The sequence below is a fragment of the Oncorhynchus kisutch genome, linkage group LG28 (genome assembly GCF_002021735.2).
Source record: "Oncorhynchus kisutch isolate 150728-3 linkage group LG28, Okis_V2, whole genome shotgun sequence".
Taxonomy (NCBI): domain Eukaryota; kingdom Metazoa; phylum Chordata; class Actinopteri; order Salmoniformes; family Salmonidae; genus Oncorhynchus; species Oncorhynchus kisutch.
In genome coordinates this window covers 20,723,018-20,749,799 of record NC_034201.2, presented here as the reverse complement: position 1 = coordinate 20,749,799, position 26,782 = coordinate 20,723,018, and the positions used below count along the sequence as shown (strand labels likewise).

General features: G+C 41.5%; 2 protein-coding genes across 4 annotated transcripts in view; both read right to left on the bottom strand.

Moving 5' to 3' along the window:
- The window catches only part of LOC109873143 (coxsackievirus and adenovirus receptor homolog), a 101,980-nt gene extending 82,247 nt beyond the window's left edge, over positions 1–19,733 (bottom strand). The window contains exon 1 of the mRNA XM_020464707.2: positions 19,494–19,733. Coding sequence (XP_020320296.2) covers positions 19,494–19,545 — 52 coding nt within the window. The 5' untranslated portion in view covers positions 19,546–19,733. The remainder of the gene's footprint in view (positions 1–19,493) is intronic.
- A 754-nt stretch (positions 19,734–20,487) lies between these two features.
- LOC109872927 (protein BTG3-like) lies at positions 20,488–23,163 on the bottom strand. 3 transcript variants are annotated; one of them, XM_020464351.2, is made up of 5 exons: positions 23,048–23,163; positions 22,164–22,370; positions 21,855–21,992; positions 21,460–21,643; positions 20,488–21,357 (listed from the first exon to the last, which is right to left on the bottom strand). In XM_020464351.2, exons 2-5 carry the CDS (start codon positions 22,334–22,336, stop codon positions 21,142–21,144), a joined length of 711 nt encoding a protein of 236 aa, XP_020319940.1. In that variant the 5' UTR covers positions 22,337–22,370; positions 23,048–23,163; the 3' UTR covers positions 20,488–21,141. The 3 variants fall into 3 exon arrangements, with proteins under 3 accessions (XP_020319940.1, XP_020319942.1, XP_020319941.1); XM_020464353.2 differs by having other exon boundaries at positions 22,491–23,100; XM_020464352.2 differs by lacking the exon at positions 23,048–23,163 and adding an exon at positions 22,558–22,846.
- Positions 23,164–26,782: the final 3,619 nt, after the last annotated feature.

Here is a 26,782-nt window from a genome sequence, read left to right as displayed (position 1 = left end):
AGAGTCTTCTTGGGTATGAGCTACAACCTTGGCACACCAATATTCCGGGAATTTCTCACATTCTTCTCTGCAGATCCGCTCAAGCTGTCAGATTGGATGGGGAGCGTCACTGCACAGCTATTTTCAGGTCTCTCCAGAGATGTTCGATCAGGTTCAAGTCCGGGCTCTGGCTGGGCCACTCAAGGACATTCAGAGACTTGTTCCGAAGCCACTCCTGCGTTGGCTTTGTGCTTAGGGTCATTGTCCTGTTGGAAGGTGAACCTTCACCCCAGTCTGAAGTCCTGAGCGCTCCAGAGCAAGTTTTCTTTAAGGATCTTGCTGTACTTTGCTCCTTTCATCTTTCCCGACTAGTCTTCCAGTTCCTGCTGCTGAAAAACATCACCACAGCATGATGCCACCACCATGCTTCACCGTAGGGATGGTGCCAGGTTCTCTCCAGACGTGACGCTTGGCATTCAGACCAAAGAGATCTGTCTTGGTTTCATCAGACCAGAGAATCTTGGAGTCATTAGGTGCCTTCTGACAAACTCCAAGTGGGTTGTCATGTGCCTTTTACTGAGGAGTGGGTTCCGTCTCACCACCATAAAGGCCTGATTGGTAGAGTGCTGCAGAAATGGGAGAACCTTCCAGAAGGACAACAATTTCCACCGAGGAACTCTGGCGCTCTGTCAGAGTGACCATCAGGTTCTTGGTCACCTCCTTGACCTCGACAATCCTGTCTTGGACCATTACGGACAATTCCTTCGACCTCATGGCTAGGTTTTTGCTCTGACATGCACGGTCAACTGTGGGACCTTATATAGACAGGTGTGTACCTTTCCAAATCATGTCCAATCAATTGAACTTACCACAGGTGGAGTCCAATCACGTTGTAGAAATATCTCAAGGATGATCAATGCAAACACGATGCACCTGAGCTCAATTTCGATTCTGAGTACTTATGTAAATAAGGTATCAGTTTTTATTTTTAATACACAATTTGCAGTTTTTTTAAACCTGTTTTCGCTTTGTCATTATGGGGTACTGTGTGTAGACTCAGGATTTTTTATTTATCAAATTTATCAAAATGTGGAAAAAGTCAAGGGGTCTGAATACTTAACAAATGCACTGGCTTCATTAAGACACTTAACAGTTGCTTCCTGTGTCTGCGATGTGGAATATCATTATGTTACAAAACAGGAGCACATGCATGCGATTAAGGTCATACAGTACTAATATATACCATACACCTGTTCCTCCTCCTGACCACCATAACCTAACCTGTCGCACAAGAGTGACCGCCCTGGATGAGCTGCTGATCCCCACACATGGCGGCCGGTGGCTGTGAGATGCACTTCAGTAATTAAATCAGTGTTTGATGTGGCCTGTTGACCTTCCTGTAGTTCATGCACTCAGCCCTCACCACAGAGGACACAGATGTCTCGTTCGTCATCCCCTTACCTATCAGCCCATGGTCATAAAAAGGTGTGCGTGTAACAGCAGGAGAGGGCCCTGCTCTTCAAGGTTAAGGACAAAGAGAGAGGGCAGGTGTTGGTGGAAGATTGCGAATGTTTTCAAACACCTTGATGTGCTGGATGTTGGCATAGTCAGGGAAATAATGAAAATAATTTAAAATGCACTGAAGACCCATTAAGTGGTGAAATTAAACATTTATACCAGGGCTGTGTACCTCCATACTCGCTCTGCTCCTCTGCAAAGCAAACCTTGAATTAAAGGAATCAGAAATTGAAATGTAATGCCCTTTGACAACGGAACATGAAAGCACTGCCTGATTTATTTATACTCCCAAGGCACAACAGATTCGGTTTTAACAAAATTCATGAGAGTGTTAACCAGCTTTGTACATTCACAGCTAAAGTGCGAACTCAATCATACTCGTTGAGTGTTCAGCATAAATAACACAAAAAAAACATATGCATATTAATAGTCATCTTGGGAAAACAAATCACTTTTCCGTGCACACAGGGTTCATTTACATATGTATACACCATGTGGCACTGGACATTTGACCGGCATCATTTTAATTTACCGGACATTTCAGAAATGTACCGAACCCATATGCATTGGGTGTGTAACTTGATCAGGGCGACCACCCACAAAAAATTACCTTTCACATTTAGATTCTGGTAATTCATATTAACAGAACAAGTTGAGGATGCAATGATGTGTGGTCCCTTCTTACCTAATTCTGATTCAAACATCCACATTTACTTTTCCAACACCACGAGTAACAAAAAAGCAAAATCCCTCGCCTGTCAATCTACTATCACCGTAGTAGAAAAGTTGACTTTGTCTATTGGTCAGCTTGTCGAGAAAGAAATGGCCTATTCCAAACAGACTCTGGGACAGCTGAGGGACGACAGATCCCTAATACATACAAGCAGTCCTAGGCTACATAAAACAAATAACAAACCATTAACAAGCAATGAGTATGATGCAACAGATAAGTTTTAGCTTAAAATGTTGTTAAACTATCATTTCTTCACATTATAAGTGCAGCAATGCACACAAGGCAGTAGGCTGCGCGCTAAGGTTTGTTCGGTAATGCAATTAGCGGGAAAGCAATGCTGTCAAAAGCGTGAGTGTTTTCATATGACAGACATGTAGAAAGAGGGGAGATCTAACATGCAACAACTAGCTTGGGTTATTAATATGACTAGGATTGTGCCTTTAACTTTGTTTCATTGTCAAGTAGACAAACAATTATATGGTCTCATATTGGCGAGGCTACTTTGAAGCAAGGTAACACATGCCTCAATATGTAGTATAAATGTTCCATTTTCAAACAATTAAGGATGTTTTCAAAAATGCATACTGCCTCCAGTTTACTGCAAAGTGGTGTGCCGAACTGATGAAGCCTGCCTTCCGTTGCCTATGCATTTGGTGTTTGAGATGCTGTAGCAGCAGCTCTCATGTTGTCTGACAGATTTTCCGCTCAAAGGCTCTGTATGCGCTAAGGTACATAACTAATATATACTGTACACGAGCCAATTTAATTCCACTAAATTATGCAAATTAACCAATAGGCCGATAAGCATGACCAGACAAATGTATTCACATCGACTATTATTTAAATCAATGAATAGCTAGTATTATTTCGCAATGGGATTTTTTCTGCTCCTGGATAAATGCCAGGGACAATTTTATACATTATCGCTTCTATTTATTTTATCGGCCAAAAGCCGGCTATTACCAACTAACAGAAATCCTGGTATACACGCAATTATAATGTGCCTTGATTTAACACTAGACAAAGAATAACTACGCCAGAGGCTAGCAGAGGGGGAGCTTTAAATCAAGGAAATAGTTCAGGCTACAGTCTGTGCATGTTTGCTTTTCCCCCCACGTGCATGCTGGCAGTCGACGATGCGTAATATTTCTCAATGAGATAAAGGCTCTAAAAATGGCTTCTCCAACAGCTGCTTCAACTCCCCTCCTAAATCCAGCCCCACCTTCTGCCTGTGCTTCTTATTTTCTGAGCCATAATATTTTTTAAGATTAACTAATGTTCTTAGTGAGAGGGGGTGGGGGGCTTAATGCTGGAAGAGACAGAGTATTATCATATTCTAATAGCTGGTACCAATGCCTGTAACAATACACATAATTGATCAAGCTGACATCTCTATTGAAATATTGTGGGTGTTGCAATCGCCTCAAGGCAGACGGACTCTGCTCAAATGACTGCATGGCAGGAATTCTTGCTTTGAGTATACCAGGGAATAGATGGGTTCCCATTTTATTCCACCTTACTTTTTCAACAAAAAATAAAAATTATTGTGCAAGAGAGTCAGGATCTAGCTGGCAGGTAGGACAAAGCTGACTGCATACACACACCTGCAGATGCAGAACCCTGTGGCCAGGCCTGTCGCATTGTGTACCATCACACTGTGGTGGTCCAACATGCACAGCGAAGGAAGAGGCATGTATTAGCTTAGAATTCTAGAATTATGGACATTCATGTCCTTGATAAGCTGAATAACCTGAGTTAAACAAAAGAGAAATATGGTTTACATAATAAGGAGAACAATCTTAAACAGGTTCGGATCAAGGAAATAAAACGTTTAAGCTTTTGGGCCGAAGGTATGTTTACAAATTAACCCTGCCCAAAGCAGTGAGTCCTGATCCCTTTCCTCATCTGAAGACACTTCATCCAGACTGTTTAACGTCAAAAACTTCAGAGGAGCAACATTCCCTGAGAGAGGATCAAACAAACTCAAGAGCCGTAAAATGACAGATAGCTGGAAGCCTTATTTATCTGTTGGCTTGTAAAATCACTTAGGCAGGAATAAAGTACATTTCAAGTTGTATTGATGTTTGACGTATTGTCTCAGACTTAGCACCCATAATTTGTAAAGATTTATGTTCCTCTCATTCCACAAGCCATTAATGGAATGTATCTGAAAGGTGCAATATGTAACTTCAGGCAATCTGACCAAATTCACACAGAAATGTGAGTTATAGATCTGTCATTCTCATGGAAAGCAAGTCCAAAAAGCGGTTATTTCTATGCTTCTCATTAGGGGACGCACAATATATTGGGGATCATATCGGAATCACACGATATTAGCTTTAAAAAAGTATTAGTTTAACGCCCATATGTGCAAAACCGATGTCAAAGCTGACGTGCATACCTATATAAAGTAGGTACATGACGTAATGACGCCACGCAAAATGTTGCACTATACTTACAACACAGCCCACAATGTCTGCTGTGTGGATCGAGCAGTCATTTGACAGAGTAACAAAATATCAGCGAGACAACTCAAAAGGCGAAATCCATTAAAGCCAAGATAATGGAATTCATTGCCCTTGACAATCAACCGTTCTCTGTCGTGGGCGATGTTGGCTTTCGCAGACTGGTCGAGCAGTGGTACACACTACCAAGAGCGGTATTTTTCAGATGTTGCCCTACCGGAGTTAAACAGTAAGTGTCACTGCTATTGTGTGTGGGCTATACTCAGCCTTGTCTCAGGATGGTAAGTTGGTGGTTGAAGATATCCCTCTAGTGGTGTGGGGGCTGTGCTTTGGCAAAGTGGGTGGGGTTATATCCTTCCTGTTTGGCCCTGTCCGGGGGTGTCCTCGGATGGGGCCACAGTGTCTCCTGACCCCTCCTGTCTCAGCCTCCAGTATTTATGCTGCAGTAGTTTATGTGTCGGGGGGCTGGGGTCAGTTTGTTATATCTGGAGTACTTCTCCTGTCCTATTCGGTGTCCTGTGTGAATCTAAGTGTGCGTTCTCTAATTCTCTCCTTCTCTCTTTCTTTCTCTCTCTCGGAGGACCTGAGCCCTAGGACCATGCCCCAGGACTACCTGACATGATGACTCCTTGCTGTCCCCAGTCCACCTGGCCATGCTGCTGTTCCAGTTTCAACTGACCTGAGCCCTAGGACCATGCCCCAGGACTACCTGACATGATGACTCCTTGCTGTCCCCAGTCCACCTGGCCATGCTGCTGCTCCAGTTTCAACTTCCACCTGACTGTGCTGCTGCTCCAGTTTCAACTGTTCTGCCTTATTATTATTCGACCATGCTGGTCATTTATGAACATTTGAACATCTTGGCCATGTTCTGTTATAATCTCCACCCGGCACAGCCAGAAGAGGACTGGCCACCCCACATAGCCTGGTTCCTCTCTAGGTTTCTTCCTAGGTATTGGCCTTTCTAGGGAGTTTTTCCTAGCCACCGTGCTTCTACACCTGCATTGCTTGCTGTTTGGGGTTTTAGGCTGGGTTTCTGTACAGCACTTTGAGATATCAGCTGATGTACGAAGGGCTATATAAATAAATTTGATTTGATTTGATTTGATTGACTTAACATACAGTTGAAGTCGGAAGTTTACAAAAAACAAGTTCTAATGACTCCTACCTAAGTATTTCAACCACTGCACAAAATTCTTGTTAACAACCTATAGGTTTTGGGAAGTCGATTAGGACATCTACTTTGTGCATGACAAGTAATTTTTCCAACAAACTGTTCACAGACAGATTATTTCACTTGTGTATCACAATTCCACTGGGTCAGAAGTTTACATACACTAAGTTGACTGTGCCTTTAAACAGCTTGGAAAAATCCACAAAATTATGTCATGGCTTTAGAAGCTTCTGATTGACATCATTTGAGTCAATTGGAGGTGTACCTGTGGATGTATTTCAAGGCCTACCTTCAAATTCAGTGCCTCTCTGCTTGACATCATGGGAAAATCAAAAGAAATCAGCCAAGACCTCATAATAAAAATGGTAGACCTCCACAAGTCTGGTTCATCCTTGGGAGCAATTTCCAAAATCCTGAAGATACCACGTTCATCTGTACCAACAATAGTACGCAAGTATAAACAGGTTCTGTCTCCTAGAGATGAACATACTTTGATGTAAAAAGAGCAAATCAATCCCAGAACAGCAGCAAAGGACCTTGTGAAGATGCTGGAGGAAACCGGTACAAAAAGTAAAACGAGTCCTATTTCGACAGAACCTGAAAGTACGCTCAGCAAGGAAGAAGCAACTGCCGAAGAATACCATCGCAACCGTGTAGCACGGGGGTGGCAGCATAGTGTTGTGGGGGTGCTTTACTGCAGGAGGGACTGGTGCATTTCACAAAAGAGAGAGCATCATGAGGATGGAACATTTTGTGGATATATTAATGCAACATCTCAAGACATCAGTCAGGAAGGTAAAGCTTGGTCGCAAATGGGTCTTCCAAATGGACAATGACACCAAGCACACTTCCAAAGTTGTGGCAAAATGGCTTAAGGACAACAAAGTCAAGGTATTGAAGTGGCCATCAAAAAGCACTAACCTCAATCCCATAGGAAACTTGTGGGCAGAACTGAAAAAGCATGTGTGAGCAAGGAGGCCTACAAACCTGACTCAGTTACACCAGCTCTGTCAGGAGGAATGGGCCAAAATCCACCCAACTTATTGTGGGAAGCTTGTGAAAGGCTACCTGAAATGTTTGACCCAAGTTAAACAATTTAAAGACAATGCTACCAAATACACTCAATTCGTATGTAAACTTCTGACCCACTGGGAATGTGATGAAAGAAATAACTCATTCTCTCTAATATTATTCTGACATTTCACATTCTTAAAGTAAAGTGGTGATCCTAACTGACCAAGACAGGACATTTTTACTAGGATTAAATGTCAGGAATTGTGTAAAACTGAATTGAAAAGGTGTATGTAAACTTCCAACTTCAACTGTACATCCTATGGAACGTTTGGTTCTTTGCGTGTCAAAAATAATACAGTAGCACTGTCAAGCTGTACAAACATGCAGCCACCGGCCACGAAAGATGTGTTTACAATACAGTGTTGGTAATAAATCATAATTTGTTCAACAGCAACTTCTGGGGTAGCTAGCTTTAGCTTGGTAACAAGCAAGCACCAATACAACCAGCCTGAAAACAATAACCAGTAGAAACTGTAGTCATTTGCCTTATTCTTAGCAATGATTTAGGAATCCTTGTGAGTAAATATTAGCTAGGTTGCCACTTGTTGTTCGCCTATTGAAATTGAACTTCAGTTCATGAAAATAAATAGCTAGCAAGCTACTTAATTAACTTCTTATGGCTTAGATCCCGCTAACGGGATCGATATGACAACAGCCGGTGAAAGTGAAGGGCGCCAAATTCAAAACAAAAATCTCATAATTAAAATTGCTCAAATATAAGTATTTTACACCATTTTAAAGATAAACTTGTTGTTAATCACACCACAGTGTCCGATTTCAAAAAGGCTTTACAGCAAAAGCAGACAAAACAATTATGTTAGGTCAGCACCTAGTCACAGAAAAACAGCCATTTTTCCAGCCAAAGAGAGGAGTCACAAAAAGCAGAAAGAGATAAATGAATCACTAACCTTTGATGATCTTCATCAGATGACATCCATGTATTGTGTAACATGATGTCCTATGAGTGTTTTGTTTGATAAAGTGCATATTTATATCCAAAAATCTCAGTTTACATTGGTGCGTTACGTTCAGTAATGTTTTGCTTCCAAAACATCTGGTGATTTTGCAGACAGCCACATCAATTTACAGAAATAGTCATCATAAACTCATAAACCTTAAGTGTTATGCACAGAATTAGAGATATACTTCTCCTTAACTTGTTATGGCTGCAATCCCAATATTGGGATACGTGTCATCAACAACCGCTGAATAGCATAGCGCTACATACAATAAATATTACTATAAATATTTATATTCATGAAATCACAAGTGCAATATAGGAAAATACAGCTTAGCCTTTTGTTAATCCACCTGTCGTGTCAGGTGGATTCGCTTTACAGCGAAAGCAATCCAAGCGTTTGTGTAAGTTTATCGATCGCACGATAAAACATGAAGTACACTTAGCATCAGGTAGCTCAGTCACGAAAATCAGAAAAGCAAATCAAATTAATCGTTTACCTTTGATGATCTTCAGATGTTTTCACTCACGAGACTCCCAGTTACGCAAAACAATTTCCTTTAGTTCCATAAAGATTATTTTTAGATCCAAAACACCTCCATTTGTTTGTCGCGTTATGTTCAGAAATCCACAGGAAAGAACGGTCATGACAACGCAGACGAAAATTCCAAATAGTTTCCTTAATGTCCACAGAAACATGTCAAACGTTTTTTTTAATAATCAATCCTCAGGTTGTTTTTAAAATATATAATCGATAATATATCAACCGCAAATGTCTTTCACAGTAGGAGAGGGGAAAACAATGGCTGTCCAAATTCTGTTGCGCGAGCAAAACTCATGTGACCACTTGACGCGATGTTATCGTTCTGGCTCATTTTTCAAAATAAAAGCCTGAAACCATGTCTGACGATTGTTGACACCTTGAGGAAGCGATAAGAAAAGGAATATCCCTTTAAATCCAGCAAAGGGAGGCTATGGAACATGGAGTTTTCAAAATAGAAGCCACTTCCTGTTTTGATTTACCTCAGGGTTTCGCCTGCAATATCAGTTCTGTTATACTCACAGACAATATTTTGACAGTTTTGGAAACTTTAGAGTGTTTTCTATCCAATACTAATAATAATATGCATATATTAGCAACTGAGAATGAGGAGCTGGCCGTTTACCATGGGCACCTTTTCATCCAAGCTACTCAATACTGCCCCTGCAGCCATAAAAAGTTAACGCAACCGCTGTGTCAGATTTCAAAAACAATTAACGAAAAAAGCAAACCATGCAATAATCTGAGTACGGCACTCAGACAACAAATCAAGCCATACAGATATCCGCCATGTTGGAGTAAACAGAAGTTAGAAATAGAGTTAGAAATATTCATTTACCTTTGATGATCTTCATCAGAATGCACTCCCAGGAATCCCAGTTCCACAATAAAAGTTTGATTTGTTCGATAAAGTCCATCATTTATGTCCAAACTCCTCCTTTTGTTAGCTCGTTCAGTTCACAAATCCAAACTCAACGCGGGGGCAGGTCCAGGCGAAAGTTCAGAAATAAAGTTGAATTACAGTTCTTGGAAACATGTCAAACAAAGTATAGAATCAATCTTTAGGATGTTTTTATCATAAATCTTCAATAATGTTCCAACTGGAGAACTCCTTTGTCTTCAGAAATGCAATGTAATGCAAGCTAACTCTCACGTGAACGCACGTGACCAGCTCGTGGCACTCTGCCAGACCACTACTCATTCAGCACCCATTCCCCCCTCCTTCACAGTAGAAGCATCAAACAAGGTTTAAAAGACTTGACATCTAGTGGAAGCCTTAGGAAGTGCAATTTGACCCCATAGACACTGTATATTTGATAGGCAAAGAGTTGACAAACTACAAACCTCAGATTTCCCACTTCCTGGTTGGATTTTTTTCCCAGGTTTTTGCCTGACATTTGAGTTCTGTTATACTCACATACATCATTCAAACAGTTTTAGAAACTGTAGAAGAGTTAGATGAGTTACACAAGTCAGAAATAGAGATAAAATGAATCACTTACCTTCGATGATATTCATATGGTTGCACTCAGAAGACATTCATTTATTCAATAAATGTTCCTTTTGTTCGATAAATTCATTTTATATCCAAAAACCTCAGTTTTGTTTGCGCGTTTTCTTCAGTACTCCACAGGCTCAAACGAAGACAACAGGCAGACAAAAGAATTGTATCCATAAAGTTCATAGAAACATGTCAAATTATGTTCATATTCAATCCTCAGGTTGTTTTTAGCCTAAATAATCGATAATATTTCAACCGGACAATAACGTCGTCAATATAAAAAAGGTAAACAAGAAAGGCACTCTCTCGGTCACGAGCATGAAAAAGCTCTGACACGGCAGGGTCCACTCATTCTGACTGCTCTTACTCTCTCATTTTTCAGTATACAAGCCTGAAACAATTTCTAAAAATTGTTGACATCTAGTGGGAGGCATAGGAACTACAATTTGAGTCCTAAGTCAATGGATACTGTAATGGCATTGAATAGAAAACTATAACATCAAAAATCCTACTTCCTGAATGGATTTTCTCAGGTTTTCTCACCTGCCAAATCAATTCTGTTATACTCACAGATACTATTTTAACAGTTTTGTTAACTTTAGAGTGTTTTCTATTCAAATTTACCAATTATATGCATATCCTATCTTCTGGGACTAAGTAGAAGGCAGTTTAATTTGGGTACGCTTTTCATCCAAAATTCCAAATGCTGCCCCCTACCCTAGAGAAGTTAACCCTGTTGCACAAAGCTAATGTTATAAGGAGCCAGCTAGTTTCATCTGGCTAGTGAGGCTCGACTGAAGCGGGTTGTGTTGTGAAGCTAGGCACAACAAGGATTAGGCACAATAGTGGAATTTGCCGTTTGCCTTCAAGATAAAAGTACGTCATTGACAGTGATGCAAATGAATACAAACAGAATTGTGCAAAGTCCACTATTGTGGTTAATCCTTATTGTGCTAGCTTCACATAGATGAGTCACCCCACCATTAGTCAAATAAGAACCGTTTTATAAATTAGGGATATTTTAGGTGACACCTAGCTAACTATAGTAACTGAAACAGATGTTGTGTAATTTGACACGTCAAAGTGTTATTTGACATGCATCTTTGACACGCAAAGACCCAAACGGCGTTCCATAGAAATCCTGGATGAGAATGAAACGACTGAACAAATGAACAATGAAACAGAACAGCAAGTAAGTGTAAGAAATAGCTTTAGATTATATTTTACTGGTAATGGGGACATACATAAATGCCAACAAAATACATTTTTGGTCAGTGTGGTGTGCGTAAACTTTATTTAACTAGGCAAGTCAGTTAAGAACAAATTCTTATTTATAATGATGGCCGGACGACACTGGGCCAATTGTGCGCCGCCCTATGATACTCCCAATCACAGCCGGATGTGATACAGCCTGGATTCAAACCGGGACTGTAGTGACACCTCTTGCACTGAGATGCAGTGCCTTAGACTGCTGCGCCTCTCGGGAGACCCAAAAACACTATAATAAATAATATAGTATATTACAGTCATGTCTGCAAATTTAAATAATGCGAACTATATGAATTTTAGCAAACAGATAACGGGGGAGCGATTTCTGCATGGTGCATCTTTAAGTTTCAGATCCATTGCTTAGGACTCATTTGTGAGAAAGAAAAAAAAGAGGCTGACTTAAGGTTATTAGAGACCTGCACACCAGGAGTAGCATTAACGCATAATTCAGTGTTTTTCACGCAGGAAAAAATATATATATATGTTGTGTTTTGTAAACGCAGATTGAAAATGCAATTTTTTTTGTCATTTCTGCTCGGCATCAGACTAATGTGTAGTTAATTTCCTCCAGTGATAGTCTTGGTGTAGCCTAATTTTCTCTAGTAAAATGTCAGATTAATTTCAAGCATAACATTAGGTCATGTACAGGAATGCAAACTGGTGAGGACCTGAAAAGGTGACACTTTTTTTTTGCACAGAAACACAAAAAATAAATAAAAAAATCCCTGCTAGGGGGAAATGCAGGTTTTAACTAATTAAACAAAATAATATGATCTACATGATCAGTCTGTGTGTAAAATACAAGGTGGTTAATGTGAACCTAATTCACAGCTAAAAGATGTAAAAGAAAGCAATCCAATTATTTATTGCCTAGACTAAACTGCAAATGCAAATACACTAATATTGCAGTTAGCCATGACAGCCTTTATAATAGAACACTTGTGACCACACACACACACACTGCACTTGGGGAAAAAAACATCTTAAAGTAGAAATAGAATGAAACAGGCATTCTATTTTTGCTCTATTATAGTGGCCACTATAGTAGACATTGATCATGTGCACAAGGCTACATGTGTGCAAAAATAACATTCATCCACTCTATTATAAAAGTGAGAAATATGGAAAGTGTGTGGTGTTGCTTTCAACTCTGTGGCCTTCAGTTTAAGCCAGGCCCAGCTACACTTGATCCCTGAATCCACTTGTTTCACAAGCAATGCCTCATTTTCACCTAATTCTTTAATTCTGAAAATGAACCACATATTGTAGAGGGAAAACATTAGTTAACTAGTCAACATTTCACACCGATTGCCAGGGTCCAGTAAGCAGCAACTAAAGCGTTATAATTTGCGGAACAGCAAGGAGTCGTAACTTTATACCAATTAATACTATAGCTAATTGGTTAGATTGCTAACGTTAGCTCATCTGATGTTGTACCGTTAGCTAGCTAAAGTTAGCCGTCTGCCTTCATTAGCCAGCTAATTTTCACACCATAAACTCAATTGTTTGATCAGTTAAGTTTGCTAATGTTGCTCAACATTTCTCTGGCTAGCTAATGGCGAATTTGATCCAGCTAGCAAGATACTTAACACTAACGTTACTTGTTCCACCACACTTTCTCCCTCAACTCAAAACTTTCCAAATGCCAGTTGTTTTTCGGTTACAGCTCATGAAGTACGCTTTCGTCACCTTCTCACCCCCGTCTCCGTGGTCAGGCTTCTCACCGACCTCTGTTATCGTTCAGGGGACGCGCTGCTGTAACTGGCAAACAGCATTTCTACTCTGCTGTCTTTCCAGAGCATGCGCTATTGCTGCAAATAGCAAATTGGTTGTCTCCTCTCTCTTCAATCGCCTGCTGCATTCTGTTATGTGAATGATTGGCTGAGCCTTAGATACAGCCAGTATTGCTCCAAACGTGCATCACTCGTTCGCTTACAGCCACTAATGTGATCCAAACCCCCCTTTTTTTGCAAAAAAAGACCTTGCTTTTTCATTGTAGGCACATTTCCTTGTGTGGCTGCTTGCCAAATAGTGTTGCACTTCGGATGAAAATGAAGTTATTTCCTACCGAATGTTTTGCACTAATGTATTTTCTGTGAAAAAAATCTAGCTGCGGACCTTGACTTTCAATATCAAACGCAGGTGGAATGGTTTACAACGCAAATTTTTGGATGGCCCGCGTTTTGAAAATGCAGATTTCTTAACTCTAACGCGACCTCTGGCACACTTGACCTTAAGATTCTGCCATTGACTGTAAATCCATACTCCAAATGAAAGTTTTCATTTAAATATTTTATTTTATTTAATAAGAGATAAGTGGATAACAAAAGATGGCCCAAATTTGGCAAAGAAATCCCTCATACCATGCATGATAAATGCTCCGTGGGTCCTTTAGCCTAGTCATTCTTCTACAGGAGCAGGGCAGTTGAGCGATCAAACGGGTGAATTTGAAAAATTATATTTCCGTCACAGTTAGCCATTTATCCATCAGGGACCATTATTCCTTATTTGGGGATGGAGGGCGTTGCAGGGCTGTGCGTATGTGATCATCGAGTGACCCAGTGATGGATGTGGTGGGGTGTTCATCATCTTAACAGACCGTCGGCCTGATGACTGATGGGAGGGGAGAATCAGCAGCACCGTAACCTTTTTTTTGTTATTGAAAGGTTAAAACACACCACACAAACACAGGGAAAATTCCATTCAATAGTGCACATCCACCAATATTTTATGGCACATCTGCATTGTAATCATTAAGCAAGCAACATACGTTGTGCAACGAGTAAAATTAAAAATGACATTTCGTATTGGACAAGCCCAGGTTCCTAATGAACACAAACCTGCACCAATCCCACCTAACATATCTTTACCAGTCACAATTCACTTTATTCCCTCATTAAAACATCAATGGGCTAGCCCAGGGATTCAGAAACGTTTTAACTCAGGCCCCCTTTCAGCATTAAAGGGTTACTAATAGCTCCTCCCTGTGTAGGCTAGTGCTTTGGCACTGCATCTCAGTGTTAGAGGCGGCACTACAGATCCTGGTTCGATTCCAAGCTGTATCACAACCAGCCGTGATTGGGAGTCACATAGGGCAGCGCAAAATTATCCCAGCATCGTCCGGTTTTAGGTTTGGCCGGGGTAAGCCGCCATTGTAAATAAGAAACTGTTCTTAACCGACTTGCCTAGTCAAATAAAACTTGTGAATAAGGAATTAACTCTGAATACAGTGGCATCCCCGTCAGCTTGTAAACCAGGCTTGAAAACAAGAGCTACTATTAATCATGATCACTGGCCGTAATGGAATGCAATCGGCACGCCTTAATGGTCCACTCACTCTACAAACCGAAAATGACAGGATGACATTTTTAAAAAGGGAGGGGGTTAGCGAGTGTGTTTCGGGTTAGGGATCAGCGTCGTTTCGCACTCCCGGGCAGACGAGGGAACAAGGCGTCACTGGACGCAGGGCCTGTATGACTCCAGCATGTTAAAATATTTAAGGTCCGCCTGGGTCTCTGAATATTCATGGGCTGTCGTCCTCATCATGAGATTGTGAAGGACACAGCAGCGTCGTCCCCGGAGTGTAATCCAATTCTACATGTTCTTGCTTTATATTCCAAGGACGAAACGGGGCCTCGGGCAGAGTGAGTAAGTGAGTGAGTGAGGCCGAGCGGGCGGATGTTGGGTTGGAGGTGAAGCTCGCTGCTGCCAGAATGAGAGGAGGGATGCAACTGTTGCAGCCATGTCACGAGAACTGAATTTGAAATGATGACCTCAAGCCAACACTGCCCGTCTACATTGGGCCCATGCATGACAATAGCTCAGGTTGAACAGTTCATGATGCCTTCTCTTATCGCTCTTGCTTTGTGTCAGTTTCTAGATAAAGGGCAGACTTTCCAAACAGTGAAATATAGAAATAAACTGATATGTTCTAGTGCAATATGGATTATCACCTGAGCAAATAAATCTCGATTTATTTCAAACAGGGTAACTGAAAACTAGGCTGACTGGCTGCCTGAAACTCCACTCTACTTTGAGATACTACAATATGATATTCTTGTTTGAGTCAAAGGGGTGCGTTTAAGTCAGGACAAAATAACCTCACCCTGGCCGTGATCAGCTAACAATAGCCTAAGACCATTTATAAACCAGGTGGTGCGAGCCCTGAATGCTGATTGGCTGAAAGCTGTGGGTATGACTAAACAAAGATTTTTACTGTTCTAATTACGTTGGTAACCAGTTTATAATAGCAGTAAGGCACCTCAAAGTTCTGTGGTATATGACCAATATACCACGGCTAAAGGCTGTATACAGGCACTCCATATTGGCTATATACCACACCTCCTCCGGGCCTTATTGCTTAATTATACAACGGGTGGTTTGGAATTCCCATTGTTAGAGTCTATCCCGCCCATTTTATACTCGACAACATTCACATGGTCACGTTCATAAAAAGTGCCATTGTTTACATCGTTACCTAGCAACGCACTACCACTACTTTTACAGATCAACTGCCTCATCTGCTAAGCCATGAAACTTACAAACATGAGCGCCACTGTAAAAAGCATATCGACATCTGATATTTGCAAACAATGTTACAATATTGAAATTTGATCTCCACTGTGTCCCATAATAAAGAACATGTTGGGAGTCGGGAAGAGACAGACGTAAAGGCTTTTCCCAGTCAGTCGAAATCATAAATCAGCATAATTGTTAAGGATATATGCAAAGAAATCCAGCTAGTTTGCCATCTTTCCATCTTCAATCTGAAGTGATGAGCTGAGTAGTTGGCTAGCTAGCAGGGGGGGGGGGGGGGGCATTTTTGTTTGCCACAGCAACCTGCAAAGTTATGGAACTATCAACCAGTGCTCGGGTAGTTTTGCTTTACCTGACAGTTAAAATGAATAGAACTAATGACCAGAGAACACCTAAAATTGCACTTGATAACCAGTGTTAGTGAATGTAGCATCGCGGTTTGTTGAAAAATGGATTGTTTGGGAATAACTTAGCTTTAACTTGCTGGTAACTCACGGTATAAAATCAATAATACACTTGAGTCCATGTGTTATGACATTTTTATTACACCATGTCACAGTCATGATAAAGATGTCACATGGCCTCTAATGTATTATTGCTTAAGTGAACAAATAAAAACATTTGTGAAAGATTTTAGTTTATGAGATTGACTCAAAGGAGATCTTTCAGACCCACCAATACAATAGAGAAAGGCTTCATTTGAATGAGACCCAAACCCAATCACACTCCCAGGATCTACTTGCTTGTTTTCACAAGGTATCCTAGCAACAAGCTTCCAGCTGGCACAGTGGCGTGCAGCATGCTTATCAGGTAACAACATCCAAGGTCTGCTGCACCCTTAGTCTCTCTGCATTTACCTTACGCTAGGTCCCCAGCTTCACTCAGCACTGACCAGTCCACAGCCAGCTCTACAGGAGACCTCATCAGGTTTCTGTGAAAATAACTGGCCAGGCTCCACAACTTAAACCAACACAGTCAAGTGCTGACTGGCTGGAGGATGTTTACTGGCATCTGCTTATTGTAGCCAGGACCGTGGAGAAGATATTGAGAACGTACCTCTGACAGAACAAACACAGAAAGCACCTTAGACACAGCCTTGACACAAGCCTCGGAAAGAGGAGAATCACCTTTGACGTTGAGCTCCCTGTAAAAGCTCATTTGTTTCAGTTGGCAAAGCTAGCCTATATGAAAACTGTTACATCTCAGAAATCCAACTATAACCCTCGACACCCTTTACTTTATATTCTTGCAAATTATTTGTGAAGCACTCATTTAGGCCTAGGCCTTATACAATAATATAATCTTCATTAAGTCTAACTTATAGGCTAAACTAGACATACTTCATTTAAAGAAATGCCCAAAGTTGCATTGAATCCCAATTGTGAAGAGGCTGCCTATGCATCATTGTGCCATGTCAGATGAATGCCATGATAAGTCTGGTAAAAATGCCATGCTTGTATACTCTGCTGAAGTGGGACAGTGCCCCAAATGATGAGCTCATGAAGCCATTAGAATAGTGATGAGCCTCTCCACTAAATGTACAACAATGTACAGCATGAACAAAAACCACATTGTTGGGCTAGTATAACACCCCTAACCAAACCTTTAACACTGCAGAAAGAGATTAGCCTGCCTGTGTAAACAAAGCACTTCATTATTGCAGGGCTTTTATCTGTAACCAGTGGAGAGGAACGACATTGCTCTGCCCATGGCTCTTCGCGGTCAGAGCAATATTTTTTTAGTTTCTTATTCAATACTCCGTCCAGCTGCTGGCGGTAACGCACCATTAACATTGGATGCCAACTGCCGTTAAACCCCATGGAAGATGTAGAATACAGTTTAGCAATCTGCTACGGACGCATCTTTGCCAGAAGAATAGGCTACCTGGCGACTTCATTGATCATTTTCATATTTCAGATAGGTCTAGTTTGGGTGGGTCAATTATATACCCCAGTATCTAGGCCTACTGGCTATGTCTAAAGACAGCTGTAACATCGTAATGCCTTCCATACTTATGGGATGAAGATTTAACATTCTGACAAAGTAATTACGATATTTGTGAGCAAGAAAAAGGTTAGACAGATCATGCAACCGCTGCATACAGGTAGGCCGTATGATCCTGCTTTCTGTGGACTCCAGAGAAGTGACATGATATCCCTAGATGATATTGACTGCGAACATGAATGACTAAGCTCAAAATGCAGGAGTAAAACAGTTCATTTCTGTATCTTGCTTTTAAGAAATGCATCAATGGCAGGCTACATTTGTTCAGGGATTGTGTGCGAGGTCAAAAGCTTTGAACCACTTCTTTTTAGGGGTTGAGAACCAACTGACCTACAGTACAATGGTTTCATTTCTGTGGTGAGAGAGGAGGAGGAATGGGCTGATTTCAGTGTAAATTCCAGGACAGCAACAAGGACACAAATAATAAGAGTGCTAAATTACCCTCCAGCACTGAGCTACCCACCGGCAATAATACAATCTGTATAATGGACATCCCAGATGAAAAACATGTATTTTTATTTTATAGGTAATCAATGATAACCCATCTGCATCGCCTGACCTGCTGATAACGAGGGTAATTTCCATCCAAACTAGATGTTGTGAGAGCCAATACCCATTTCAACAGGTCCCAGAGAGTTCCAGCTGCATGATACCACAGTGTCTACCATACCAAATCTACATATCTCTAGCCCCAATCTTTGTTCACTACTATTTATTAACTAGAGCAGGACATTTGGACATGGTGTTGCTCAGCAGATTACTTTGGAGGGGGGGTGGAGATAGTGACAGGAGTGTGAGAAATTATTAACAGGCAGTCAGAAGAAAATGGACCTCAACAAATCGCTCATATATTTACTGGTGAAGGATTGTGAATCAAAGCTAATTAGGCTCTGTTCTCTATCTATAAGGCTATAGGAAATACTAAAACGAGCTACACTAAATATAGGCCTAATGGTTGAAATGACACACTCACAGTAACATTAACATATTTCATGGACATAAATCTGGTCGATAATCAGCTAACATGTAATTAATTTCTCTCTGGGTTTAAAAAGCACACCCTTGGCGCGGGAGGGGGATAAAGTTTACATGGTATTGGCAGATGGCTGACAGAAACTGCAGCACTTTGAAGCCCTTCACAGGTTCTAAGGCAGATCAGACTATTGTGTGTTAACTAACGTTATGCACTAACTAATGCAAAACAAAAACATCGCTTGATAGGTAGCGTTCAAAAATGAGTTGCAGAATGAACCAATTTCTCCCACGACGTAACAGCTAGCTCAGGCACATGAAATAACCATAAAACAAAATAAACCGAAAAATTACATTCTTGAAGTAAAAAATAATTTCCAGTCAATTGAAGAATAATAGGCTCTAGTATGGAATTTCAGAATTCCTGCATGGAATTTGGGGTGATCACACATTTTGACCAGTGATGCAATTTGCAATTCTCAGCTAACGCTAGCTTGCAAAACTATGTTAAAAAGCTATTTTCAATATTCTTTGTGAGAACAGGAGTAACCAACTGAGTATAATCTGAAGTAAAGTTAAATCACATGTAATTCCATAGAGCAGCCTACCAGATCGTTATTTTAGTCGCAAACATCTAAAAGTTAACTTTATAGAATGTTGCTCGCCAGCGCAACGAGTGAGACGACCCTGCATACTCGCCACTCCATTTTCGATCGCTCTTTTTAAAATTGCGGATTAAAAAAAAGTACCCGGTGGAAGCCAAACTTACCTGCAATGAGAATAATCAATACAGAGCAGAGGTGGGATATCGAGAAATCCATTCCTTTATCTATTCCAATACTTTTCCTTTAATACTCGGTTGAAAAAATAACTTCTGCGGCGCTCCTGACAGACAGACCACTCTCCCGAAGCATCAAAACTCTCCGATCCTTTTTCGCCTCAGCAGGTGCATAGGATAGCAGGAGTCTAGACACGTGATTTCCGGAGGGTAACAAAGTCGAGTGTACCAAGATACTTTCACGCCCCCTACCGTATTAGGCTCTTATGCCGCGTTCAAGTGCTGTCGGAAACTCCTAGTTCCCAGTGGGAAATGTCACTTGTGAATGACCCAAGTCTGAATTACAGGAGGGACACTACTCGGAGAAAATGTTAGCCGAATTGCGACGTTTCACCAGACCTTTTACCCCAAAATGAATCCGCTTTTGACAATTACAACCTTATCACTATGGATAATGTAGCTAGTCTGACCATTTTGTTAATGTTTAATAAGCCAGCTAACTTTATTATTAGCAATGTTAGCAAGCTTTTCAAGCTAGCTAAAATCATATTGGTTGAATAGTAATTTGATTTCCAACGGCTTGAACACAATCATGTTGGACTTACCTCTTCCCAGTTTCCTACAATATTTCGCCCGAGCACGTGAAACCAGCAATACAACAATGAACACAGCTTCCCAATAGTTGAATTGTCATTTTAATGTTCAACCATTTGAAAGACTGTAAACCAGACAAGCTATAAGAATGTTTGGAAATGCTTTAAAAAGTAGCCATTGCAAACATGCTTTTGAACAGCATCAATCAGAAAGACTGAATTGAACAGGTGTCATCCATATACCTACATGCTTCTTTTGAGTGTGTGTAGTGTAGGCCTACAGGTGGTTAAAATATTAAGTTATTTAATATTTACCAAATATGGCCTCTGTGATGGTGTGAAGGCAATATGTATTACAATTACAGAATAGTCAAATCAAAACAGCATTGAGGTAGGATTAGAAAATGTGTTTAATGTCTCAGAATTTAAGTGGTAAGCGCAATTCATAATACTAATACACTGAATAAATAAAACAATTCCTCATTGGAACATAACTGATGGACAGCACAGTAGGAGGTAACATACAATTAACCCATCAAAAATAAATATGGTACATATATCTTCATAGCTATAAAATACACATCAAATTCCTATATTCCTTATCCATTACAACTAATTATTTTACTCACACAAATACAAATTCTCTCAAGTGTAAAGAGTTAATGTTCTTACCATAAAAATAACAAATTCCAGTGACTATCTCACTACAAAATTACATTTAAAAAATGTGGTCAGACATCTTGGTGGACTTTGTTTGCCACTTCCTCCCCCTTCCCTCTAACATTTCAGTCACTTAGCAGACACTTCTCCAGAGCGACTTACAGGAGCACTAAGGGTTAAGTGCCTTGCTCAATGGCACATCGACAGATGTTGTACCTAGTCAGCTCGGAGATTCAAACCAGCAACCTTTCAGTTACTGACCCAACACTCTTAACCGCAAGGCTACCTGTCACCCATGAACTATTGCTTGCTCTAGTGGTTACCCTCAACAGCTCAGGGAACCTGGAACAGGCTAATACTAACATCAACACTTGCTACAGTGGTCCCTAACAGTAAGACAAGCCTGGAGTGCCACCCCAGTATCCGAGCCCCCCTCTCTGGCCAGGCAGAGCCAAGCCTTTGTGTCTGAAGGGCTGGGTGGGTCTGCCTTGAGGTCTGAAGCCATAGTGAGGAGGACGTGGAGGGACGTTATATCCTTTACCAGGCCCCATCTTCTTTTGCTTGGGCACTTGACACGACAAAGGAGCAGCTGGGTAGATCACCTTTGAACAATAAAACATGTGGGAAATATAATTTAAATTGACCCATTGTCAGTGCTGACCAAGGAGGTATTCTGTATGGAAACACTACATTACTGGTTGTACCTGGTATGTGTGGTGATTTTGGGGGCAGGTAGTGGATGGACGGGTTTCCCTGAGGCCACTATCCTCCTCTGAAGATGAACCGGAGTGGTAGTCAGACGTCACCCTCTCCACAGCACTGGTCACAGTCACAGTCTCATCACCAAAGAAACTGGCCACCGTGAAAGCATGGTTCTTCTCTCCATACCTGCGCGATAATGAAAGGAAGAAGCCAACAAGACTTGTGATGCTCGATCACTGAATGTATATTAACAATTTAGTTACTTGACTGGTAAACAATGTAACAACTGAGGCTGCATACCAATTGTCTACCCATCTCCCAAAGTCAGAACTTGCACACTCTCCTGTAAATGATTTAACGCCTTGCAGACAATAGTTACAAAAATCCAAAGACTGACCTGCAGCACACCTCCCCAGGGTCTACCCACAGAGTGAGTTCTCTGGGCAGGCCAAGGTCCTTGTACTGAACCCCACTCTCCTGGCAGGCCCGCAGCAACTCTGGATCCTCCTTCTGTAACCTGTTCAGCCGAATACACCTGCGAAGTAGAGTATACAATACATTGATAACTCCAATCATACAAATCACTGCATATCAAAAATACACCTTACTCATGATACCCTAGACTGGAGGTTCATAAAACTACTGGTATGAATGTCAAAATAGTGAGAGCAAGGCAACAGACGGGTCATATCAGTAGTTAAGTTACCTGAAGGCCTGTCCTTTGCTGGGGTTGTCAGGGTACCAATGCCCCCTGAACTTCTCCTGCAGGGCAACAGTCAACTGCTCCACAAACATGTCCACTTTCTGGGTGTCCAACTTTACCACCTTTTTGATCAGTCTTTTCAGGAACAACACACCTGCTGCAATCTCTTTTTTCATGTTTCACTGATGTGCTGTAATGATGGTCCAAATTCTAAAGATATAAGAGCGTGTCTTTTGTCAGATTAGTAGCTAGCTACCACATTTGACAACAAACAATCAACTTTAGCCTATACACAAGCTAGCCTAGCTATAATAGGAAGCAACATGTTACCCCCATGAGTGGTTTCATCCATCAATGAATCTCAATGCCCTTGAAGTATGTAGCAAGCAAAGCCTACCTTACAACACAAAACAGGCTGCCAAGAACTCGTTGCATGTAAACATTAAGCTAATTTAGCAGGTTAACTATTGTTAAAACCAAAGGGCATTACAGTCTGGCGGGTCTTCGTCCAGAAAGGCGCGCTGTGACGCATAAATCCAGCTTAGCCATGTGACTGCCCGTGAGTCATAGCTGGCTAGCGCACAACTAAACATTTACAAATTATGTAGTTGGACATGCATTATGTATGTAATAATTGCAGACATTTTGGTGACAATTTTTCAGGTGAAGCTAGCTAAGAGAAAAGTTCACAAACAGCATGATTGAAAAACTTGATTTGTGATAGCTAATTTAGCTACTAGACTAACCTTACTGTCACTAGCTATATTATCTAGCTAAAAAAAAACGAGCAAGTTATAGATAATGTTAAAGAAGCAAACTTTGTAAACTACATTGCAAAAGTTGTCCGATTTCACAAAATTACAACAACAAAAAAAGCAATCATATACCGTATTTGCTGCTCATCAACATGTGGACAACTGTTGCCAGCTCGACTCATGAATGTTTGAACCTCATTAGTATTCTGCCAGCGCCACAAACGATGACGTCACTTCCGTGTGGCAATAAGTATTTAACCCCTTTGTTATGGCAAGCCTAAATAAGTTCAGGAGTAGAAATAAGCATAACAAGTCACATAATAAATTGTATGGATTTACTCCTTGTGCAATAATAGTGTTTAACATGAGTCATTCAAAAATCATCTCTGTACCCCACACATACAATTACAGTGCATTCGGAAAGTATTCAGACCCCTTCACTGCAAATTTCTAAAAAATAAATAAAATACATTCTTTACATAAGTATTCAGACCATTTGCTATGAGACTCAAAATTGAAATCAGGTGCATCCTGTTTCCATTGATCATCCTTGTGATGCTTCTACAACTACATTGGAGTCCACCTGTGCCAAATTCAATTGATTGGACATGATTTGAAAAGGCACACACCTGTCACTATAAGGTCCCACAGTTAGGATTGGGTCGAGGCACAGATCTGGGGAAGGGTGCCAAAAATGTCTGCAGCATTGAAGGTCCCCAAGAGCACAGTGGCCACCATAATTGTTAAATGGAAGAAGTTTGGAACCACCAAGACTCTTCCTAGAGCTGGACGCCTGGCCAAACTGAGCAATCGGGGGAGAAGGACCTTGGTCAAGAACCCAATGGTCACTCTGACAGAGCTCCAGAGTTCCTCTGTGGACACGGGAGAACCTTCCAAAAGGACAACCATCTCTGCAGCACTCCACCAATCAGGCCTTTATGGTAGAGTTGCCAGACGGAAATCCCGCCTCAGTAAAAGGCACATGACAGCCCGCTTGGAGTTAGCAAAAAGACACCTAAAGACTCTCAGACCATGAGCAACAAGATTCTCTGGTCTGATGAAACCAAGATTGAACTCTGGCCTAAATGCAAAGCGTCTCGTCTGGAGGAAACCAGGCACTGCTCATCACCTGGCCAATACCATCCCTACGTGAAGCTTGTTGGCAGCATCATGCTGTTGGGATGTTTTTCAGCGGCAGGGACTGGGAGACCGAGCAAAGTACAGAGCTCCTTGATGAAAACCTGCTCAGGACCTCAGACTGGGATGAAGGTTCACCTTCCCACAGGACAATAACCCTAAGCACACAGCCAAGACAACGCAAGCGTTTGTTTGCGGACCGCCATGACATCATAGAATAATCAAATCAAATATATTTGTCACATACACATGGTTAGCAGATGTTAATACGAGTGTAGCGAAATGTTTAAAAAAAAAAAAAAAAAAAAAGTTATTCCCGACTGTATGTAATAAAACCTAATATTTCCCGGGGTAACAATGTAAGAAATAACACATAAAAACAAAACAAAATACTGCATAGTTTCTGCGGCCATCTCTGTCGGATTCGGAAGTACAGAATTAGCAGAAGAAGGGGAGTGATTTAAAAAAAAAATTCAGAGCGTTGTCAGATTGTCCGTTTGTAAATTCAAAGCGGTTCGCCATCCGGCGCACACTGAACGCTCTGGCTGGGGAATAGGGTTGATCCGAGCATTTTGACCTCACAACAGCAGTTAAGCACCAACAATTTAATTAATTTTTTTCGCACCTTTACGGACACCGGTAATATTCAACAGGGTGTTGCGCGTTAGTAAATTCATCAGTTATACTGCGCTCCGGCACACTCATAAGAGTGTACTGAAATTGTAGTAGATAGACGCATTACATTTACGAGCGCACCATACTATGGCCAAAATCCATCTCGCTCGGTCTTCTCCGACTGCTGTCCAACTGGAAGCTTCAGATTTACATCCGGTGAAACATCTGGCTCATTGAGCATGGTTACACGCACACAGTAATACGATTATGTGGATAGTCAGATTAATATAACACTTTAAAAGGTGTACATGCTTTGCAACAAAGATTAACCTAATCAATCTTGTTTACATGGACACACTGAAATTAGGCCACTGATGGGACTTTCAATAAATGCAGAAAATCTACAATCAAATTAAAAGTTATACCACAGTGATCATGTTCCTTTTTGGTCCATACATAACGTTTGTGTGAAAACTCTTAAGATGCATTCTTTCAGGTTTCCGAATTCAATTCACGCAAAATAAGAGGTCATCACGAACAATGTACAAAACAATATAGAAATATCACACATAACAAAATACGCCCCAAAAAGTAAACAGCAGGGTGACACAAAACAATTATTACACTTTAGACAAGTTCCATTTTGACAAACACTTATAATGAACTATTTCCGGAATTCAGATGTGAAGTCTGAGCACCAACTTTTTAACTACGGCGCGCGGCCTGGTTCGATGTGCATAAAAATCATGTTTCAAATTGCCGCGGTCTTGGAACTAGAATTCAAATCAAATCTAAATCAAATCAAATTGATTTATATAGCCCTTCGTACATCAGCTGATATCTCAAAGTGCTGTACAGAAACCCAGCCTAAAACCCCAAACAGCAAGCAATGCAGGCGTAGAAGCACGGTGGCTAGGAAAAACTCCCTAGAAAGGCCAAAACCTAGGAAGAAACCTAGAGAGGAACCAGGCTATGTGGGGTGGCCAGTCCTCTTCTGGCTGTGCCGGGTGGAGATTATAACAGAACAAGACCAAGATGTTCAAATGTTCATAAATGACCAGCATGTTCGAATAATAAGAAGGCAGAACAGTTGAAACTGGAGCAGCAGCACGGCCAGGTGGACTGGGGACAGCAAGGAGTCATCATGTCAGGTAGTCCTGAGGCATGGTCCTAGGGCTCAGGTCCACCGAGAGAGAGAAAGAAAGAGAGGAGGAGAGAATTAGAGAACGCACACTTAGATTCACACAGGACACCGAATAGGACAGGAGAAGTACTCCAGATATAACAAACTGACCCTAGCCCCCCGACACATAAACTACTGCAGCATAAATACTGGAGGCTGAGACAGGAGGGGTCAGGAGACACTGTGGACCCATCTGAGGACACCCCCGGACAGGGCTAAACAGGAAGGATATAGCCCCACCCACTTTGCCAAAGCACAGCCCCCACACCACTAGAGGGATATCTTCAACCACCAACTTACCATCCTGAGACAGGGCCGAGTATAGCCCACAAAGATCTCCGCCATGGCACAACCCAAGTGGGGGCGCCAACCCAGACAGGATGACCACATCAGTGAATCAACCCACTCAGGTGACGCACCCCTTCCATGGACGGCATGAGAGGGCCCCAGTAAGCCAGTGACTCAGCCCCTGTAATAGGGTTAGAGGCAGAGAATCCCAGTGGAAAGAGGGGAACCGGCCAGGCAGAGACAGCAAGGGCGGTTCGTTGCTCCAGAGCCTTTCCGTTCACCTTCCCACTCCTGGTCCAGACTACACTCAATCATATGACCCACTGAAGAGATGAGTCTTCAGTAAAGACTTAAAGGTTGAGACCGAGTTTGCATCTCTGGCATGGGTAGGCAGACCGTTCTATAAAAATGGAGCTCTATAGGAGAAAGCCCTGCCTCCAGCTGTTTGCTTAGAAATTCTAGGGACAATTAGGAGACCTGCGTCTTGTGACCGTAGCGTACGTGTAGGTATGTACGGCAGGACCAAATCAGAGAGATAGGTAGGAGCAAGCCCATGTAATGCTTTGTAGGTTAGCAGTAAAACCTTGAAATCAGCCCTTGCTTTGACAGGAAGCCAGTGTAGAGAGGCTAGCACTGGAGTAATA

What these genes read in the sequence shown, in the direction of transcription:
- LOC109872927 (XM_020464351.2), bottom strand. Translation starts at nt 22,336, where the DNA reads ATGAAAAAAGAGATTGCAGCAGGTGTGTTGTTCCTGAAAAGACTGATC. An exon ending in CCTGGGGAGGTGTGCTGCAG is followed by an intron (nt 21,644 to 21,854) that starts GTCAGTCTTTGG and finishes ATTATCGCGCAG; the next exon opens with GTATGGAGAGAAGAACCATG. An exon ending in AAAATCACCACACATACCAG is followed by an intron (nt 21,358 to 21,459) that starts GTACAACCAGTA and finishes TATTGTTCAAAG; the next exon opens with GTGATCTACCCAGCTGCTCC.